This window comes from Oryza glaberrima, chromosome 5 (assembly GCF_000147395.1).
Source record: "Oryza glaberrima chromosome 5, OglaRS2, whole genome shotgun sequence".
NCBI lineage: Eukaryota > Viridiplantae > Streptophyta > Magnoliopsida > Poales > Poaceae > Oryza > Oryza glaberrima.
In genome coordinates this window covers 757572-773620 of record NC_068330.1, presented here as the reverse complement: position 1 = coordinate 773620, position 16049 = coordinate 757572, and the positions used below count along the sequence as shown (strand labels likewise).

The following is a 16049-nucleotide window of genomic DNA, read 5'->3' as shown; positions in this document are numbered from 1 at the left end:
GTATTGGGTTCAAGATTTGCAACTGGCCAATTGGCAAAGCTCCTTTGAACTGGTAAAAGAGAAGCGATCTCGATAAGGATATTTCAATTGCCATTGCTTACTCGACCCGATTTGGATTTTGGGACCCCCCATCACTTTCAGTCATCATCCTTTCCTGAGTTTGGCTTTGACCTGAAACTTATGCTCCACTTGCTGGTCCAAGATTTCATTTATGGGGGCGTGTAAGTTACGACCACCTGTTGCTGCTTGGTGATCTAGATGAGAGATGAGAACAAGTTTTGGTCATTTGTTACAGGTCACTGTCCTCCAATGTCACCATCCTTGGCCATACATATCTACAGCTGCTGTTTTTTTTTCTCTCTATCCAGAGTTCAGTTTTTTCGTAAGGTGGGCAGTGAATGTGAAGAAAGGAATACCACCTATAATAAGCAGCTGTGTGAAACTTTTTCGTTAAAAGGAAGAGAAAAAGATTGGCCCTTTGGACTGAGACCAGTGACTGTGACTCTTGAGGCAGACTGGAGAATGGCCTTTTGTATTGATGTTCTTCATTGCACTATTGCAGTACATATATTTTTCTTCCTATGTGAATCACTGATGTGACTGCTGGATGATCCGTAGAATACCTATGGACTATGTGTGTACCATGTAGGAGACTAGTAGTCGATCTGTAGTACATGTTGTGCAAGTTGAGATCTTTTTGTCCCTGGGAGTATTTGTAGTAATTTCCTGCTACAAAGTGTGTGCTTGTGCTCTTTCACAGAATCATGTAAACCTGTGTTTACTCGATCTACAACTGTAGCTCCTTACACAGGAAGCAAGGGATCCTGTGTGACACCGAGATTAACATTACTATATGATATAGTTGAAACAATGTTGCACTCAACTTAGACTGTGGGCCTTGACCAATGGACTGGCATTGTTATATGTACAAAAACAAAGGGTACCCCGTGGTTGTAATGCAACGAGCACAAATGGACTCTTTCATTATGTTGTACTATGTAAAACTATTTTTTTAAGAAACACCACTCATGCACAAGCGCGCACGCCTGTCTATGTAAATGTATACACGCACACTTTACTCCTATAAACACTTTCGAGGACCGGCCTGGTCAGTATATCTTGAAATTAATAAAGCTATAATGGTTATCTCACTATATTGTGGTAATAATTAACCGTAAATACGAGCATATATTTTATCACAATGAATCTAACGAGATATGTAATAGTAATATTATGCTTTGGGAATAGGAGTTTAATTGGATAACATTTTTGGTGTGTATAGAAAACCACCCTTTCCTATAAACTTGGGATTAAACACCTATTCGATTAGCACAGCTACATATAATAAAATTATTTTACAAAACTCTTACAAATAATCGTATCAACCAATCAAATCTAGAATCACTCGTAGCGTGAAACATCAATGTTATTAAGAGTTTAGTAAGATAATTCTAGTACGTATAGACTGTTCACTATATACGCATACCATCCCCTACCACCACCAACACCTCCATGACTATCAACATCACCACCATGTGTTCTTCCTAAGATTACATACAATCACATTTCGTATGCATGAATTAATATTCAATTTAGAAAACTGCTCTATATGCTTCTATTAAATCCACAAATCTATGATATATTACGGGCCTGATTGGTAGAGCTCTAATTCTTAAATTTAGCTCCAGGAGTTGAGTATGGAGTGGAGCCGTGGAGCTGTCTAAACTCAGCTCCGCCTCTCTAATTCATTTTGTAAGAGAGCTCCACCTAGCTTTGCTCTTATTTTTGGTGGAGTTAAAACTGTTTGGCTGAGAGCTGGAGCTGGAGTTGTACCAAAACAGGCCCACACGTACTTATCTTAAATCATTGCAAAGTTAGCAACCGCCTTTCATCCAACACATGTCCAGTTCCTGAGTGTCAGTGTCCAAAGAGCAGGTGTACCTAACATATTATAGCCAAGCCAAGGAGAAAGAGAGAGTGGCCGTTTTATGTTTTTCCGTTCCGTTCCGTTCCCCTAGCGCTTAGGCTTAGCGCTCCATGTAAGACCAAGACCCCCGCGTCAAAACGTGGGCCCCACCGCGCAGCCGCACGCACGAATCTCGGCGCGGATCGGACGGCCTCTCGCGCCCTCAAAACCCTCACCCACTTCCCCTCCCCTCCTCTCCTCTCTTCTCCTCTTCCCCTTCTCTCACCCGCGACCTCGCTGCTCGCCTCTCCTCGATCTCCCGATCTGCTCGTCCCCAAGCGCCGCGATTCGCCGCGGGTGGATCCGACGCCGCCGGATTTGAGCGTGGGATTCGGCTCGCTCGGATCAGGTTGGGGGTTCTTCTACTTTTGTTTTTTTTTTCTGATTTTTTTTGGAATTTTTTTGGGGGGTGTGGAATGGCGTGAGAATCACCATGCGGGTTTGGTGCGATTTCGTGTAGGTTTGCGTCGCCGGTGGTCCGATTCGGGTGGCCATGGCCACGCCCGACGACGGCGGAGGGGGTATCGGCGGCGGCGCGGGGAAGAAGTTCTGGCGCTCCGCGTCGTGGTCCGCCTCCCGGGACACGCCGCCCGATGCGGCGACGCCTGCGGGGGCGGGCGGCGGCGGCGGCGCGGGGGCAGGGCAGGCGCGCCGCATCCCGCCGCCGCCGCCTCTGACCCCGCGCGGCGGGAAGGGGCGGTCCTGCCTCCCGCCGCTGCAGCCGCTCAACATCACCCGCCGGAGCCTCGACGAGTGGCCGCGGGCGGGCTCCGACGACGTGGGCGAGTGGCCCAACCCGACCACCCCCGGCGCCTCCAAGGTGGAAGGCGCCGGCTCGGCCAAGCCCGGGGAGGGCCTCCGCTTGGACCTCTCATCCCTCCGGTCGCAGGGTCGCAAAGACCAGATCGCCTTCTTCGACAAGGAGTGCTCCAAGGTTGCTGACCACGTCTACCTTGGAGGCGACGCCGTTGCCAAGAACCGCGACATCCTGCGCAAGAACGGGATCACCCACGTGCTCAATTGCGTCGGCTTCGTTTGTCCCGAGTACTTCAAGTCGGACCTCGTCTACCGGACGCTTTGGCTTCAGGACAGCCCGACCGAGGACATCACCAGCATCTTGTATGATGTGTTTGATTACTTTGAGGACGTCAGGGAGCAGGGTGGGCGTGTCTTCGTACATTGTTGCCAGGGGGTATCAAGGTCTACATCGCTGGTGATAGCTTACTTGATGTGGAGGGAAGGGCAGAGCTTTGACGATGCGTTCCAGCTTGTGAAAGCTGCCCGGGGGATCGCAAATCCAAATATGGGGTTCGCTTGCCAGCTACTCCAGTGCCAGAAGCGGGTTCATGCGATTCCGCTATCTCCAAACTCGGTTCTGCGGATGTACCGGATGGCACCTCACTCACCTTATGCGCCGCTGCATTTAGTACCCAAAATGCTGAACGAACCCTCACCTGCTGCCCTGGACTCTAGGGGTGCATTCATCGTTCATGTGCTCTCATCGATCTATGTTTGGGTTGGAATGAAGTGTGATCAAGTAATGGAGAAGGATGCAAGAGCAGCGGCGTTCCAGGTGGTGAGGTATGAGAAGGTGCAGGGGCATATCAAAGTTGTCAGGGAAGGATTGGAGCTACCAGAATTTTGGGACGCCTTTTCAAGTGCACCTGTTAATTCAGACAGCAATACAAAGATTAGCAAGGATCAGATTGATTCAGCATCCAAGACTGGCCCGGGGAACCGTAGGGTGGAATCTTATGATGCTGATTTTGAGCTTGTATACAAAGCAATCACTGGGGGTGTTGTGCCAGCATTCTCTTCTTCAGGTGCTGGTGATGAGACCCATCTTCCAGCAAGAGAAAGTACCTGGAGTTCACTAAGGCGCAAGTTCATCTCTAGGTCGTTAGCTCGAGTCTATTCAGATTCTGCTTTAATCAGGGACTTGGATCCGCGGGTGGACCGAGTACAACACCTGGCTGCAGAGGCATCAACATCACCACCTTTCCTATCTCCGAGCTCTTTGTCATCAGATTCAAGCATCAGTTCAAAGTATAGTTCAGACTCACCCTCACTGTCACCTTCAACTAGCTCGCCAACATCACTTGGTCTTTCGCCCGCTTCATCTAATTTTTCCCACACTTTGGTGCCATCATCTAGGTCCCCCCTTCACCAATCATCTAACGAGGAACCTTCAAAATCTGGCCTGGGGTCAATACGCTCTCCCTCCAAGACCTCTTCTATAGCAGAAAGAAGAGGGGGGTTTTCATCTCTGAAGTTACCATCATTCCAAAAGGATCTAGTATTACCACCAAGGGTACCGACCAGCCTTCGCAGAGAAGAGGAAGTCACAGATAAGAGTAATAATAATAGTGTAAAACAGCTTACTGGTGTGTGTTGCCCAGAGAAATGCACTGGCAATACTTCAACAGTGCACACTAAAACTGGAATAACTGAGTGTACTGACAGTATCTCAGAGGCTTGCGGTAATTTACAACTATTAGTCTACCGTTGGCCCAGCAAGGAAAAGCTAACTACTTTCACTCGCAAGGATCTTGACCCAAAATCAGTTTTGATTTTTGTTACTCCTGAAGACAGCAGAAGTGAAGCAGTTAAAACGGTACACATTTGGGTAGGAGGTGAATATGAGAGCAGCAAATGTGTTGACACTGTTGATTGGCAGCAAGTTGCTGGTGATTTTTTTCATCTAAAGGAGCTCGGCAATACTCTTCCTGTTAAGGTGCCTACACTTATACTATACAATATCTATTTTGTTTACTCTACTTTGCTTTTAAAGGTTCAGTGCTAGTTGAATTTTATGCTCTGTAAGAGGTTAGAGAATACTAAATTCTAACTTTACGAAGCTAGTTGAATTTTATATACCGAGGATACTAAATTCTAGCTTTACTACCATCTCAGATAGTTTTCCACCACTGCCGAAACTTTGCTAGCAGCCACCCATTATTTATCATTGCTTTGAGCTCACTGCGCACACTAGTCTGCCTTGAACTCTTTGCCTTTTGCGCGTTGCAGTTATGGACCAAATATTTTAGTGGAATACAGAAATACAGAATCATATGTTATGCTATTACTGTGTAGAAATATTGCAAATAGGTGAACCATTTTGTGGCTCATTGAGAATTATATATTCGGAACATTTTCAATTTGCATAGACTCCAAATATGTTTTAAGTCCGATAATTAGTTACTGGACATGGACTTTTTTTCTTTCATTTATGGACCATGACTTCACAATCTTCTCCTAGATTTCATCTTAGGAAGGGAAAATGGAAACATGAAAGCTTGACTTTTTTTTTGCCGGTATGTAGAGTGCCTAGTGCGGTAGTGCCAGACAACTTTATCAGATATTTTATCCTCTGGATTATATTATGTCATGATTCATGACCATATACCTCTAGTTTTGTAGTATATGCCCATATGAACCTAACAGGCATAGCCATGCGTATACTACAAAACTGATGCGCATATGAACCTAACAGGCATAACCACGCATTGGTTGACTCTTCTAGCGAGAAGCACATGGTGAATCCTTCCATATCATCTTACAAATGGAATCTATAATTTCTGTTTTCTATGAGGCTTCACATTCCATTCCATCTTCTTGTGAAATAATATTATGTATGAACTGGCATGGTCCGTGAACTTACTGTAGAAAAAAAAAAGACTAATACTTCTCTTGATTATTTTTCATATCGGTTTACTGTAGTAGCACATGGAAGTATGGAACTTAGGTTGATGTTTCATTTATTGGGCCGCACCACAATTCTGTGCACTTCTGGCATTCACTATAAATCCTCATAAATTTGGCATGAATTGTATGAACCACTGAACCTTGCCTAGAACTACCTTCTCTTACTTCTACTTGGCTGGTGGTTTCTCCTGTCCTTACAAATGTCACGAATACCAATCAGCATCTGTGGATTTATGTTATAAAGAAATGTTACAAATTCCACACCTAAGTGCAATACTTCTTCATGCCATGCAACATTTTGTTCTGCCTGAAAATTTATAACTGGACACTAATTGGATCGGAATAATGCAGGTTTTCAAAGAACATGAAACGGAGAATCTTTTGGAAGTGCTGAATGCTCGTTAATGGTAGGCTCAGGCTGTAGGTATCAGCATATTGTAGTAGCTTAACAAAGTCAGCCGTGAAGTATGATTGAATGAAGGCATCTCCTCCAGAATCGCTCCATGCGGTGGTGATTTTCAGCGAGGTATAAGCCGTTACAACTATTCCCCTTGAACATATAGACCACAGATTCCATTTAGTAGAACTGATGATGGATTGGCAATTGTGCCTACCTCATATGATTTGCTTATGGTCAGAAAATGGGCAGGAGGCTGCCAGAACGTTGTATCTGTGAGTTAAAACACACATGGATCAGGTTTTGGCACAATTTGGGTGTATATTCTCCGCTCCCCTGTAATGTAAGCTCAGAAACTGGGAGGCAACCGTGTCGTTTTCACCCTAAAAATTTCTTGTACATCTCGAAAAAGAAACAGATCAGATGTGTAATCCTCTTGTCTTATAAGTCCCTCCATTGGTCTTAACTTTTAAGCTAACACTTGGTTGTTGGGTGTACCTTCTCTGATTGTGATTTAGTACTCGATGATCTCCCATGTTTATTAGTCAAAAATCATTGCACGATAAAGGGAAATTTGGTTGAAGTGCTGACGTCCATTTTACTGTAGAAAATCACTTTCATGGGCTTCACGTTCCGGCCCAATATAAAAGGCCCCCCCGCAAGTGGTCCACAGTACCGTTCCTGCCTGTAAATGGGCCAAATTCTCTCGCGTGACGCCTGTTTACAGTTGGGCCGGAAAGAAATATGGCTGCGCGTGACCCGAGCGGCAGAAGCCACGGCCAGCAAACAAGACGGCGTCCAGCACTATATTAGTACTTGTAATCTAATGACTGCAAAGATAATTTTACATTTTATATATCAAGCACCTGCAGTGCAGAGAACGGCCTGGATAAAGCCTCAAAAACGGCAGCCAAGTCATTTCACTACCAGCAGGCTGGGCTTCCTCAACTATTTGCCACTGGATCCTCCTAAGCTAATAGCCTAATAACCCTTGAGCCTTCTGAGCTCCATGTTAACACAACCCTACAACCTGTCGTCCAGTTAACTCATCAGGATGTCTTCATTCATATCTCACACCAAGACTTTGGTGTTTGGTCCGGTGCAGCAAGGCAACAAATGGGGTGGATCTCTTCTTATGTCGTTTGGTCAGCTGTTGTTAGCAGAATTCGACGGGTTTGCAGCGGCTGGCTTCTGCGGTTTACTTCTCAAGAAGCTTTTTGTGTACAGGGCTCCGAATACAATGGCCTGTTACCGAAAACATGTTAATCATAACTGAAACGAACAATGTGTAATATCATGGAATGATTTACGAAGGCCAAGACAGATGACTTACGGCGCCAACCCACTGCATCCAGCTAAGAGGATGTACAAACCACACACAGGACAATAATATACTCACCAGCTACAACAATACATGGAAAATAACTGTTATGGAAAGGTTAAATAACACATCTATACACATTTAAGGATGATAAAAACAGCATTCACCTGTCTAGTCGTCATTATCGTAGCAAATGTGAGAGCCCCAAATGTTCGTATGGTGTACGATATGAAGAACTGACTAGCTGTTGCAACCTGGAATTTGAAACACAGTAAAACAATATATCGTACTAATTATGCAAACAGTCACAATCTAGCTTCAATTTGTGGGTTAAGTGCCAAATATTTAAAATTTGAGACAGTTCAGAAGATTATTTTTTGTCCTAATTTAATGTCCCACCAGACGTACTAGTTAGTATTAAATTTCATCTCCATTTACAGCTTATGTGGAGAGGTGGTGACATGGAAACAAGGAACAAGCAACAAAATTGCACGTTAAAATATCAAAAGGTTAGTCTTACACTGGATAGGATTATGACGTCGTAGAAGCAATCTGGATGACGAAACATAAAGTCCACAGCTGGAATCATCTGATTCTGGAGAATAAGTCCTGTAATAGAATTACAGCAACAGAGATATAAAATCATGACCGTAGCAGTTGTTAATAATGTACTCCCTCCGTACTCGTAAAGGAAGTCGTTTTGAACAGCGACACGGTCTCCAAAACACAACTTTGACTTCTTGTTTCTATAAAAGTATTTATTGAAAAGTGATATATGTATACTTTTATGAAAGTATTTTTCAAGACAAATCTATTCATATATTTTTTACATTTTCAAACTCAACAACTTAAGAGTTATTCATGATTTATATTCCCAAGGTTTGACTTAAACATTGTCCTAAACGACTTCCTTTACAAGTACAGAGGGAGTATTGCGCTGTACAGTGCAGATGTACAGGGAAAACATTGATAGAATCATGAAAGCAAAGAATTGCAGGCCAAATTTCTGCAGCACATAATAAAAGAAAATACAGCAACCATAAGGGCAAGCAGTTACCGCTCAAACTAAGAACACAGGAGCACATTGTCGTGTAGAATATTTGATTGTGTATTTCCATGTCATACCCTTTAAAGAGTTTATCTTGGAAGGTGCTTGTGAAACCATCAAATCTAAAATCAACAAGGAAATTTGATCCAATTAGATAGAAGTCTGAGGGTCAGAGCTGATCAAGAGAAAGTAAAAAGGGAAAGAAAACACAACAGTGAATTTTAACTGACAATAATGTAACTGTACTAATACTCCAATACCGCTGTAGTAAACTCATTTTAGGGGATTGAACTGCTTATACTTTTGTATTCCACGAACGATATTGAATCATACAGTGGAAAGATTTTATATTTCCTAGCCCAGATTTTTTATGTGCCAGCAAACATGTATTGGTGTATATATATAACAAAAGAAAATAGTTCTAACATGGCAAAATTACTTAATTGTATTTTGAATGTAACAGTGTGTTATATGATTGATGAGTGCAAGCAAAAGCAGATTTGCATGCCAAATAGAGCTGAGTAATCATAAGATTTCATAAATGTAAACTGTTATAGAATGCTATGATTTGCCTCACTGAGTTTAAGATAAGAAGGATTACCCAAGATAACCAAGCATGAGTGAAACGCCCCAAATAGTGTTTTCTCTGCCTCTGTTGAATGGACTGGCATCCATTGATGCCTATATCCATGAAGACAACACAGGAAAAAAAATCACTTCAGAAGAAAGACCAAAATCTAAGCAAGGTACAAAATTTTCAATTATTAAGATTAGTTCTTCGGATGATAAAACTCTCACCTCCATACTGCCACCAATTGAATTCTAGCGCATGCTCTATTCCTATTATAATTTTGTAATGCGTTTGGAAATGGTGGCAAATGAAATTTCTTATGTTCTCCAACACATTTTCTATCCGTGTACATTTATCTAGCACGAAATAATGTGATATTCAGCAGTAAATGAACAGAGATGGATATGGGAATTACTGGGTATAGAATGAACAACGAGCAACCAACAGTCACGACAACTGCAAAGAAGTAATCTTTTCCACCGTACTTCTTCCTCATTATAATTGTGCCCCAAATCTATCAAAATTAAAAACAAGGTAATAGATATAAGAAAAGGGACCATCTTAATTGTCAGGGAAATAGAACTCGAACATGGAACGTGTAAAGTAGAGAAGACGAAAAACGATTCACATCTATAATACACACATATATACATAAGATTTCTACTACGTAAAAAGAGCGGTTGCTGAAATGCTGATGTGCTCTACCCGGATTTTCTATCCGTCGATCTATGTTAATAAGTATGGGACACCTGTGACATTCTTAAAAATAATTGCATAGTGCATATGTGTATATGTAGATGGCCATTGGCATTACTTTATTCATTTTTCTGTTAGGACATAAGCATTATGAAATTTCTTAAATTAGAATATGTAACAAATTTTTTGATGAAACTTCTAAGCTTTGTAGTATGGTTGCTTTGATGTCCATCATTAGTGAACTGACGAACACTAGAGATTTATGCAAAAGCAGGTTAAAGCACTAGTAGAGTATAGTAAAAATTACCATCACAGGTATCATCTTTGCACATTTGGCAAGTGTTTGGACAGGGAAGCTCACATACTTGAGTGCCTGAAACAATCAAATTATATTTGGTAAATTAATAACATGAATCAATACCAATGACACTAGACATGAATAAATGGGATTGAATATAACCTCATATTGGCAAGTTGTAGTCAGTATGTTTGATACAGAGACCACACAATACTTCTGAAGTGGAGCCACAGGGTCCAGGGATTTCTTACTTGCCTGCATGAATGTACATACAGGATTTAGGGGTTTAGCATATTCTGTTGGAGGTAATCTCACAGAGAGATCTGTACCGTTAGCACCAGCGCAGACACCGTAGACGTGGTGATACGGTTACAGAAAACAAGAAAAAGCGAGTATCTGAAGAACTCCTTTTCTGCTCCATATGGAACTCTCATGATTTTTTCCTGCATAACATTACAACAAAATGTTAATTAATAAGTGATCATGTCCATGTACACAGTCGTAGGTGTCTTTTCCAAAAAGACATGTTATGAATACACCGTTTAAAAAAAAGACTGTCGGTAAGTGCTTATTTGAAAGGAAAAAAAAGTCTAGCTCTTTTGGATAGGAAAGATGTATTGTCTTTGTTGGATATGGAAGAAACTAGCAGGGGTTTAAGGAATGAAAGGAAGAATGTTCAGAAATCCTTTTTTTTTGGTCCTGTTTACATTGAACTTTGAGCCTTGTGCAGAATCCAAACATTGATAACTTTCCAACCATAGATTCAGGATGGAAAATGGTGATTTGTGTTTAATTCATGAACAATTTAGTATAATCGAGCAGAATTTTGGTAGTAAGTTGACCCAAAAGAACAATTACCAATCTCAGTACCAGTGAGTTGATCAATATCTACAAAACATTAAAACAAACAAGGAAGCAGTCGAAGAAGGGGACTCAGTGCGTCTCAACTTAGTTGAGCTTATTTGCAAGACGAGACAAGACAATCAATCCACTGTACAGATCAACTTGTGAACACACCAAATATCCAGCCGACGTATGACGCGCTGACAAACGGAAGATTTGGTGCCGCACAGTCGATTTAGTAGCAAGCAGGGTCCAGTTCTAGAACACACGCAACTGCGGCACCGATCCGTGATTAGCGGATCGATCCGTGATTAGCGCGAGGATTGGCGATCCGGCCGAGTGAAGCCGTCTCGCCGCCGCCCGAGCGCGCTGCCGTGCGGGGCGCAGTGAAGGCGGCGGTGGGGCATCGTGCAGGCATGCGCTGAGCAGCGATTCTGGAAGAATTTGTCGGTGGCGGCATCAGGAACGGGGCGACGGGCACGTCGTGCTCAGGATCGAGTGCGGAGGTGGACATCGCCAAGCTCTCCTCACCATGCGCTTGGTGCCGGTGAGGGTTCAGACTCCATGGCGACCTTCACCTCTTCGCGTTGTTCCACCAAGACTCGTCGACGGCAAGCCTTGTCTCCCCAAACGCTTCTCTTTATGGTTCTTCATCTTGCTTCCCAGATAGCTAAAGGTGTTCTGGGGTTTCGAGGTGAAGAGTATACTCGTCGTCACAACCCGGCTGCCTGATTCGTAGATCCTTTCGTTCGTGTGACCCTCTAGCTGTTCGTTGTGGATGGTGGTGGAGGGATCTATTTCGGGACCGATAAGGTAATACGGTAGGCTACAATTGAAGGGGGCGGATGCCAACTTTCTTCTCATCATTTTAGTGGCTACTTCTCGCGATGATGTTTTCTTCATCATAAGGCAGTGGCGTTCAGATCTACCATAGACCATCGTCAGCTTCACTTTGATTAAAGGTATCGCCTATCTATATCTCATCCTTTAGATCTACCCTATGGATTTTGGGCGTGTGCCTTTTTGGCTTCTCGCGACATTATCTTCGTAGGGTATTTAGCTATAGCCTATGGATTTTGGGTGTGTGCCTTTTGGCTTCTCGCGACATTATCTTCGAAGGGTATCTATAGACGGATGCAGGTAATGATGTTCGTGGCCTTTTGTGATTGTGTTAAGTTTGGGGTATGGAGGTTCTGTCTCGGAATGAGGGGGCGACAATACTAGTGGGCTTCATTCAGGCGGTACTTGTTACTAATTCTTTAACTCCGGGGTTAAATCCCTAAGTCTGACCTTAGTTGGTTGTACTTGGCAATGGATGTTCTTTCCTTCTTGAAGGCATTGTCTGGAGTTCACAGAATTTCCCTAGGTGAAAACCTATGGTCTGATCTTAGTTGATTGGAACATGACAATGATGACGCGTGCGCGCGTCATTTCCTCATTGGAGGCGTTGTTTTAAAGGGAGTCCATTTGACAGTCTAAGTGTTGGTTTGGTGGAGATAAGAGATGAAGATTACTTGTGGTTGTAAGTCGCTTCGGCACGGTTGTAGCAGTTGTGTCGCTCTTTTTCCTTTTCTTTTATAATATTGATAGGCTGTGTGCATCCTAGCTATGCAGAGGCCGAGAGTGGTCTTAGAGAAATTGTATCCTCTCGATGTAATTGTTTAAGATCAATAAAACTCTCTTTATCTAAAAAAAAAAGGGTCCAGTTCTAGAACGAAGTAACGGGAGCACCAAGATGCATCGCCCAGTCATTTTGATTTTTGACGACCATATTTTTGTGTTAAGAAAAAAATCATTTCATGACTAGATTGAATCGAACCCCGCACCACCAAAATGGAGGCTCAGTCTATAGGCGACAGAGAGCAAATCAGCCATTTGTGACGCGGATTTCGAGGAAACGACGAACAGCCACGACAGATCGCCACTATCCCCCGAGCTGTTACCCCCATTGGTGGGTTCAAAATTGGGCGTGAGCGATTGGAATGTGAAGGGGAGGTCGAAAAGGGGCACCTGGAGAAGGCCGTAGATGAGGAGGGTGCTCATGATGCCGACGACCGCGAAGCCGCACCTCCCCACCAAACGGCGCCGGTCCTCCTTGTCCTTCCCCGCCGCCGCCGCCGCCACCGGCAGCGCCCCCGCCACCGCCGCCGACGCCGACGCCGCGTCCGCCATGCCCTAGCCTAGCCTAGCAGGCGAATCGGATTTCGCGGCGCGGCGAGGGGAGAGGAGAGGAGGCGATCGATGGCGGAGGCGGAGTGAATGCGTCGAGGCGCGTGGGCCCCACGTGGCAGCTACCTCCGCTGGGACTCGGCGCGTGCGCTGACTCCTCTCTCTCTCTATCCGGTGAAGGCGTGCGACCAAAGCGTACGGCCGGTCTGTAACCACTAACCAGTAAGGCAGTAACCACAAACACAGGGAAGCGTTCAGATTACTCCACTCTACATATGCCAATAAGATAAGATAGTGCTCACTCCGTTCTACTCCAACGAATTTAGATATAATAGAGATATGTCCAGATTCATAGTACAGCTAGGGTAGTCTTTTATAGAACTAAGGGAGTAAAATAGAACAGCACTTTTGATTTGTCCCCATAAATAACAATTTTCCCTTATCAACCAATCACAACCATCCAATATTCATATTTCCCAAATACCTTCGCTTCTTAACTAAACACCAAGATTCACAATTCCGACAAAAACCGGTCGAATTCCGCGAAATTTCAATGCTTTGACACGGCTCAGAATTAAGTTTCGATTGGAATTTCGAAGGTTAAACGGTAGATTTGGTCGAAATTCAGTCAAAATTTATCGAAAACCGATCGAAAATTATCGAAAACCATGATATCGATGGGGCTCAAAATTTAGTGGTCAACCGGTAATATAAACCCTGCCAATCACAACTTATTCCTATTTAATTCTACCTTCTTTCATAAAAACCGTATTCAACTCTAAAACTTATTATATTCTATTCTATTTAATTCTACCTACGAAGATATATCCTCCGTTCGAAAATATTTTAAATTCATATTTAGGATTAGTTTTTTTTACCGAGTAGTATACTGATATATTTTATAGAAAAATGCTATTAAGAAGCATTATGAAAATAATTTCTATGACCAAGTTTTGCGACAATATTGTATAATTTGAACAACACTCGCAGGATCTCAGTTGCAGTAATCTTTTTTTTTTCTAAAAACTACTTAACACACCATCCACATGTACCAGCATCTTTGAGAAGAGTATGACGCTCATCATTATCACTAAATCGCCCGTGCTAGCATGTACGTGGTGTGGGGACAGGGTTTGACATTTCAGTCATTTCGGACCCCCTCCGATACGATATTATTTTAGCCAAAATTTTCAATTTTTTTGAAAATTTTTCATGAATTTTGGTAAAATTTGTTCAAATTACTAAATTTTGTTCTAAGCTTCAGAAATTTCATCATATCAGCACTGCTCAATACAAAGGCCGAAAACGAGAAAGTGAACCCTGGGTGGGGATACTTTAGAAATATTTTACATTCGTGTACAAATTTTATGCGTAAGAATGCTTAAATATGTAAACGGAGGGAATTCCATTGTTATTGATCAAACCACTAAAAAAATAATAAAACAATTTATAATATGAAACGGAAAGGGTAAAAGATAGCATGAAGATGGATATCTTAAAAGTGATACAGAAAAGTTGAACACAACCAGCAAAATGGAGTACTTGGGCGATTAGGTAATAAAGCCAATATAATATTAGTAGATAGATAGATCATGTCCAGTACTAATACAGAGCAACTAAACATTGATGCGAGGCAGACACACTGAATTCTGAAGCAGACATAGAGCAAAGTAAGGCGAAATGGGCAGCAAGCAAATCGAAGAACGTCCATGCGGCATCGATAAAAAGCACTGGTTGTTTCACTTCTTCTTGGCGAGGAGGACGTCGGAGAGCACCGTGTCAGAGCGCAGCGCCGCCTTCAGAATGCCCAGCCCCTGTCAAGAACAAGAACAGCCAAGACGATGGGTGTGTTTAGTTCACGCTAAAATCAGAAGTTTGGTTGAAATTGAATTGATGTGATCGAAAAGTTAGAAGTTTGTGTAGGAAAGTTTTCATGTGATGGAAAAGTTAAAAGTTTTAAAAAAAAGTTTAGAACTAAGCTCGGCCGATGATGAACATTGAACAAGAATGAATGAATAATTCATCAGATGCACAATGCTGCACTATACCTCGTCCATGGCGATGCTGACGTACTTCTCGGCGAGCTCGACGTCTTTGCCGACGCTGAACTTGTTGATGAGAGTGATGCTGGAGATGGCCGACATGGGCGTCACCTCCAGCCCGTCCGTCACCATGTACGTCACGACATGGGCGTCACCTCTAGCCCTTCACGTACCCGCTGCTCTCCCCGTCGCCTCCCGACGCCGCCGCCGACGACTACGCCGGCGACGACGCGGACGGCAGCACGAGCGCCACCTCGGTGGCCATCGCCTGCTTGCACTGCGGGCACGCCGCCTTGGCCTCCATGGCGGCCGTGGTGCAGTGCCCCGCGCAGGTGTACAGCTTGAACCTGGCCAGCGGCGATCCCCTGGCGCCGCCGCTCTCCGGCTGCAGCAGCAGGAGCTCGCGGGCGTCCGGGTGGAGCACCTTGGGCTGGAGCAGGTCGGCGCGGTCCTTGTTGGGGAGGAGGTAGGAGGCGTTGATGTGCTCGACGCTCTGGTACAGCCGCCCGATGCTGCCCTGCATCGTCCCCGCCGAGATGAGCTTCACGACGGCGCCGACCGGCAGCGTCAGGAGGCTGAAGACGAAGTCGACGAACTCCTTGCCGGCCTCCGCGAACAGCACCTTCTTCGACTTGCTGTCCACCAGCAGCTTCAGGCTGATCTTGCTCCTCGAACCCATCGTTTGTGGGTTTTCTCTTGCTGATTCAGGATTCAGTATGTATTCAGATGTTGAGAAAATGAGATTGCTTTGCTGCGTCTATATATAGTTCTCTCACTTTTTACCTGACCATTCGATTAGTGGAGTGCTTAATTAATGGCATTGTTAACTGAAATCTCCTAGTAGGCTTCTTCTCAGTAATTCCGTGGTGGGAATTGGAAGAGCCAGAGCCTTCTTATCTTCTCAACACTCTGCTTCGGGAAGGAGGAATTCAGGATCAGCAGTTAATTCAGCGTTAAATCATCCTCCCAATCTCTCCAACTTCAAGTTTAGTA

The 16049-nt window shown here is 43.8% G+C and overlaps 2 protein-coding genes and 1 pseudogene across 3 annotated transcripts; 1 reads left to right on the top strand and 2 right to left on the bottom strand.

Annotated features, from left to right (window-relative positions):
• Positions 1 to 2158: 2158 nt before the first annotated feature.
• On the top strand, positions 2159 to 6565 carry LOC127773229 (protein-tyrosine-phosphatase MKP1). 2 transcript variants are annotated; one of them, XM_052299257.1, is made up of 4 exons: positions 2159 to 2315; positions 2427 to 4012; positions 4121 to 4700; positions 6023 to 6565. In XM_052299257.1, the coding sequence occupies exons 2-4, from the start codon at positions 2460 to 2462 to the stop codon at positions 6074 to 6076; spliced, it is 2187 nt and encodes a 728-aa protein (XP_052155217.1). In that variant the 5' UTR covers positions 2159 to 2315; positions 2427 to 2459; the 3' UTR covers positions 6077 to 6565. The 2 variants fall into 2 exon arrangements, with proteins under 2 accessions (XP_052155217.1, XP_052155216.1); XM_052299256.1 differs by having other exon boundaries at positions 2161 to 2315; positions 2427 to 4700.
• Positions 6566 to 6695: 130 nt separating this feature from the next.
• Positions 6696 to 13198, bottom strand: LOC127773230 (UDP-galactose/UDP-glucose transporter 5-like). The gene is made up of 11 exons (XM_052299258.1): positions 12856 to 13198; positions 10332 to 10445; positions 10165 to 10257; positions 10012 to 10077; positions 9424 to 9522; positions 9039 to 9118; positions 8447 to 8559; positions 7910 to 7998; positions 7557 to 7643; positions 7402 to 7470; positions 6696 to 7313 (listed from the first exon to the last, which is right to left on the bottom strand). Exons 1-11 carry the CDS (start codon positions 13015 to 13017, stop codon positions 7215 to 7217), a joined length of 1071 nt encoding a protein of 356 aa, XP_052155218.1. The 5' UTR covers positions 13018 to 13198; the 3' UTR covers positions 6696 to 7214.
• Positions 13199 to 14579: 1381 nt separating this feature from the next.
• On the bottom strand, positions 14580 to 15735 carry LOC127775109 (uncharacterized; annotated as a pseudogene).
• Between the last annotated feature and the right edge of the window lie 314 nt (positions 15736 to 16049).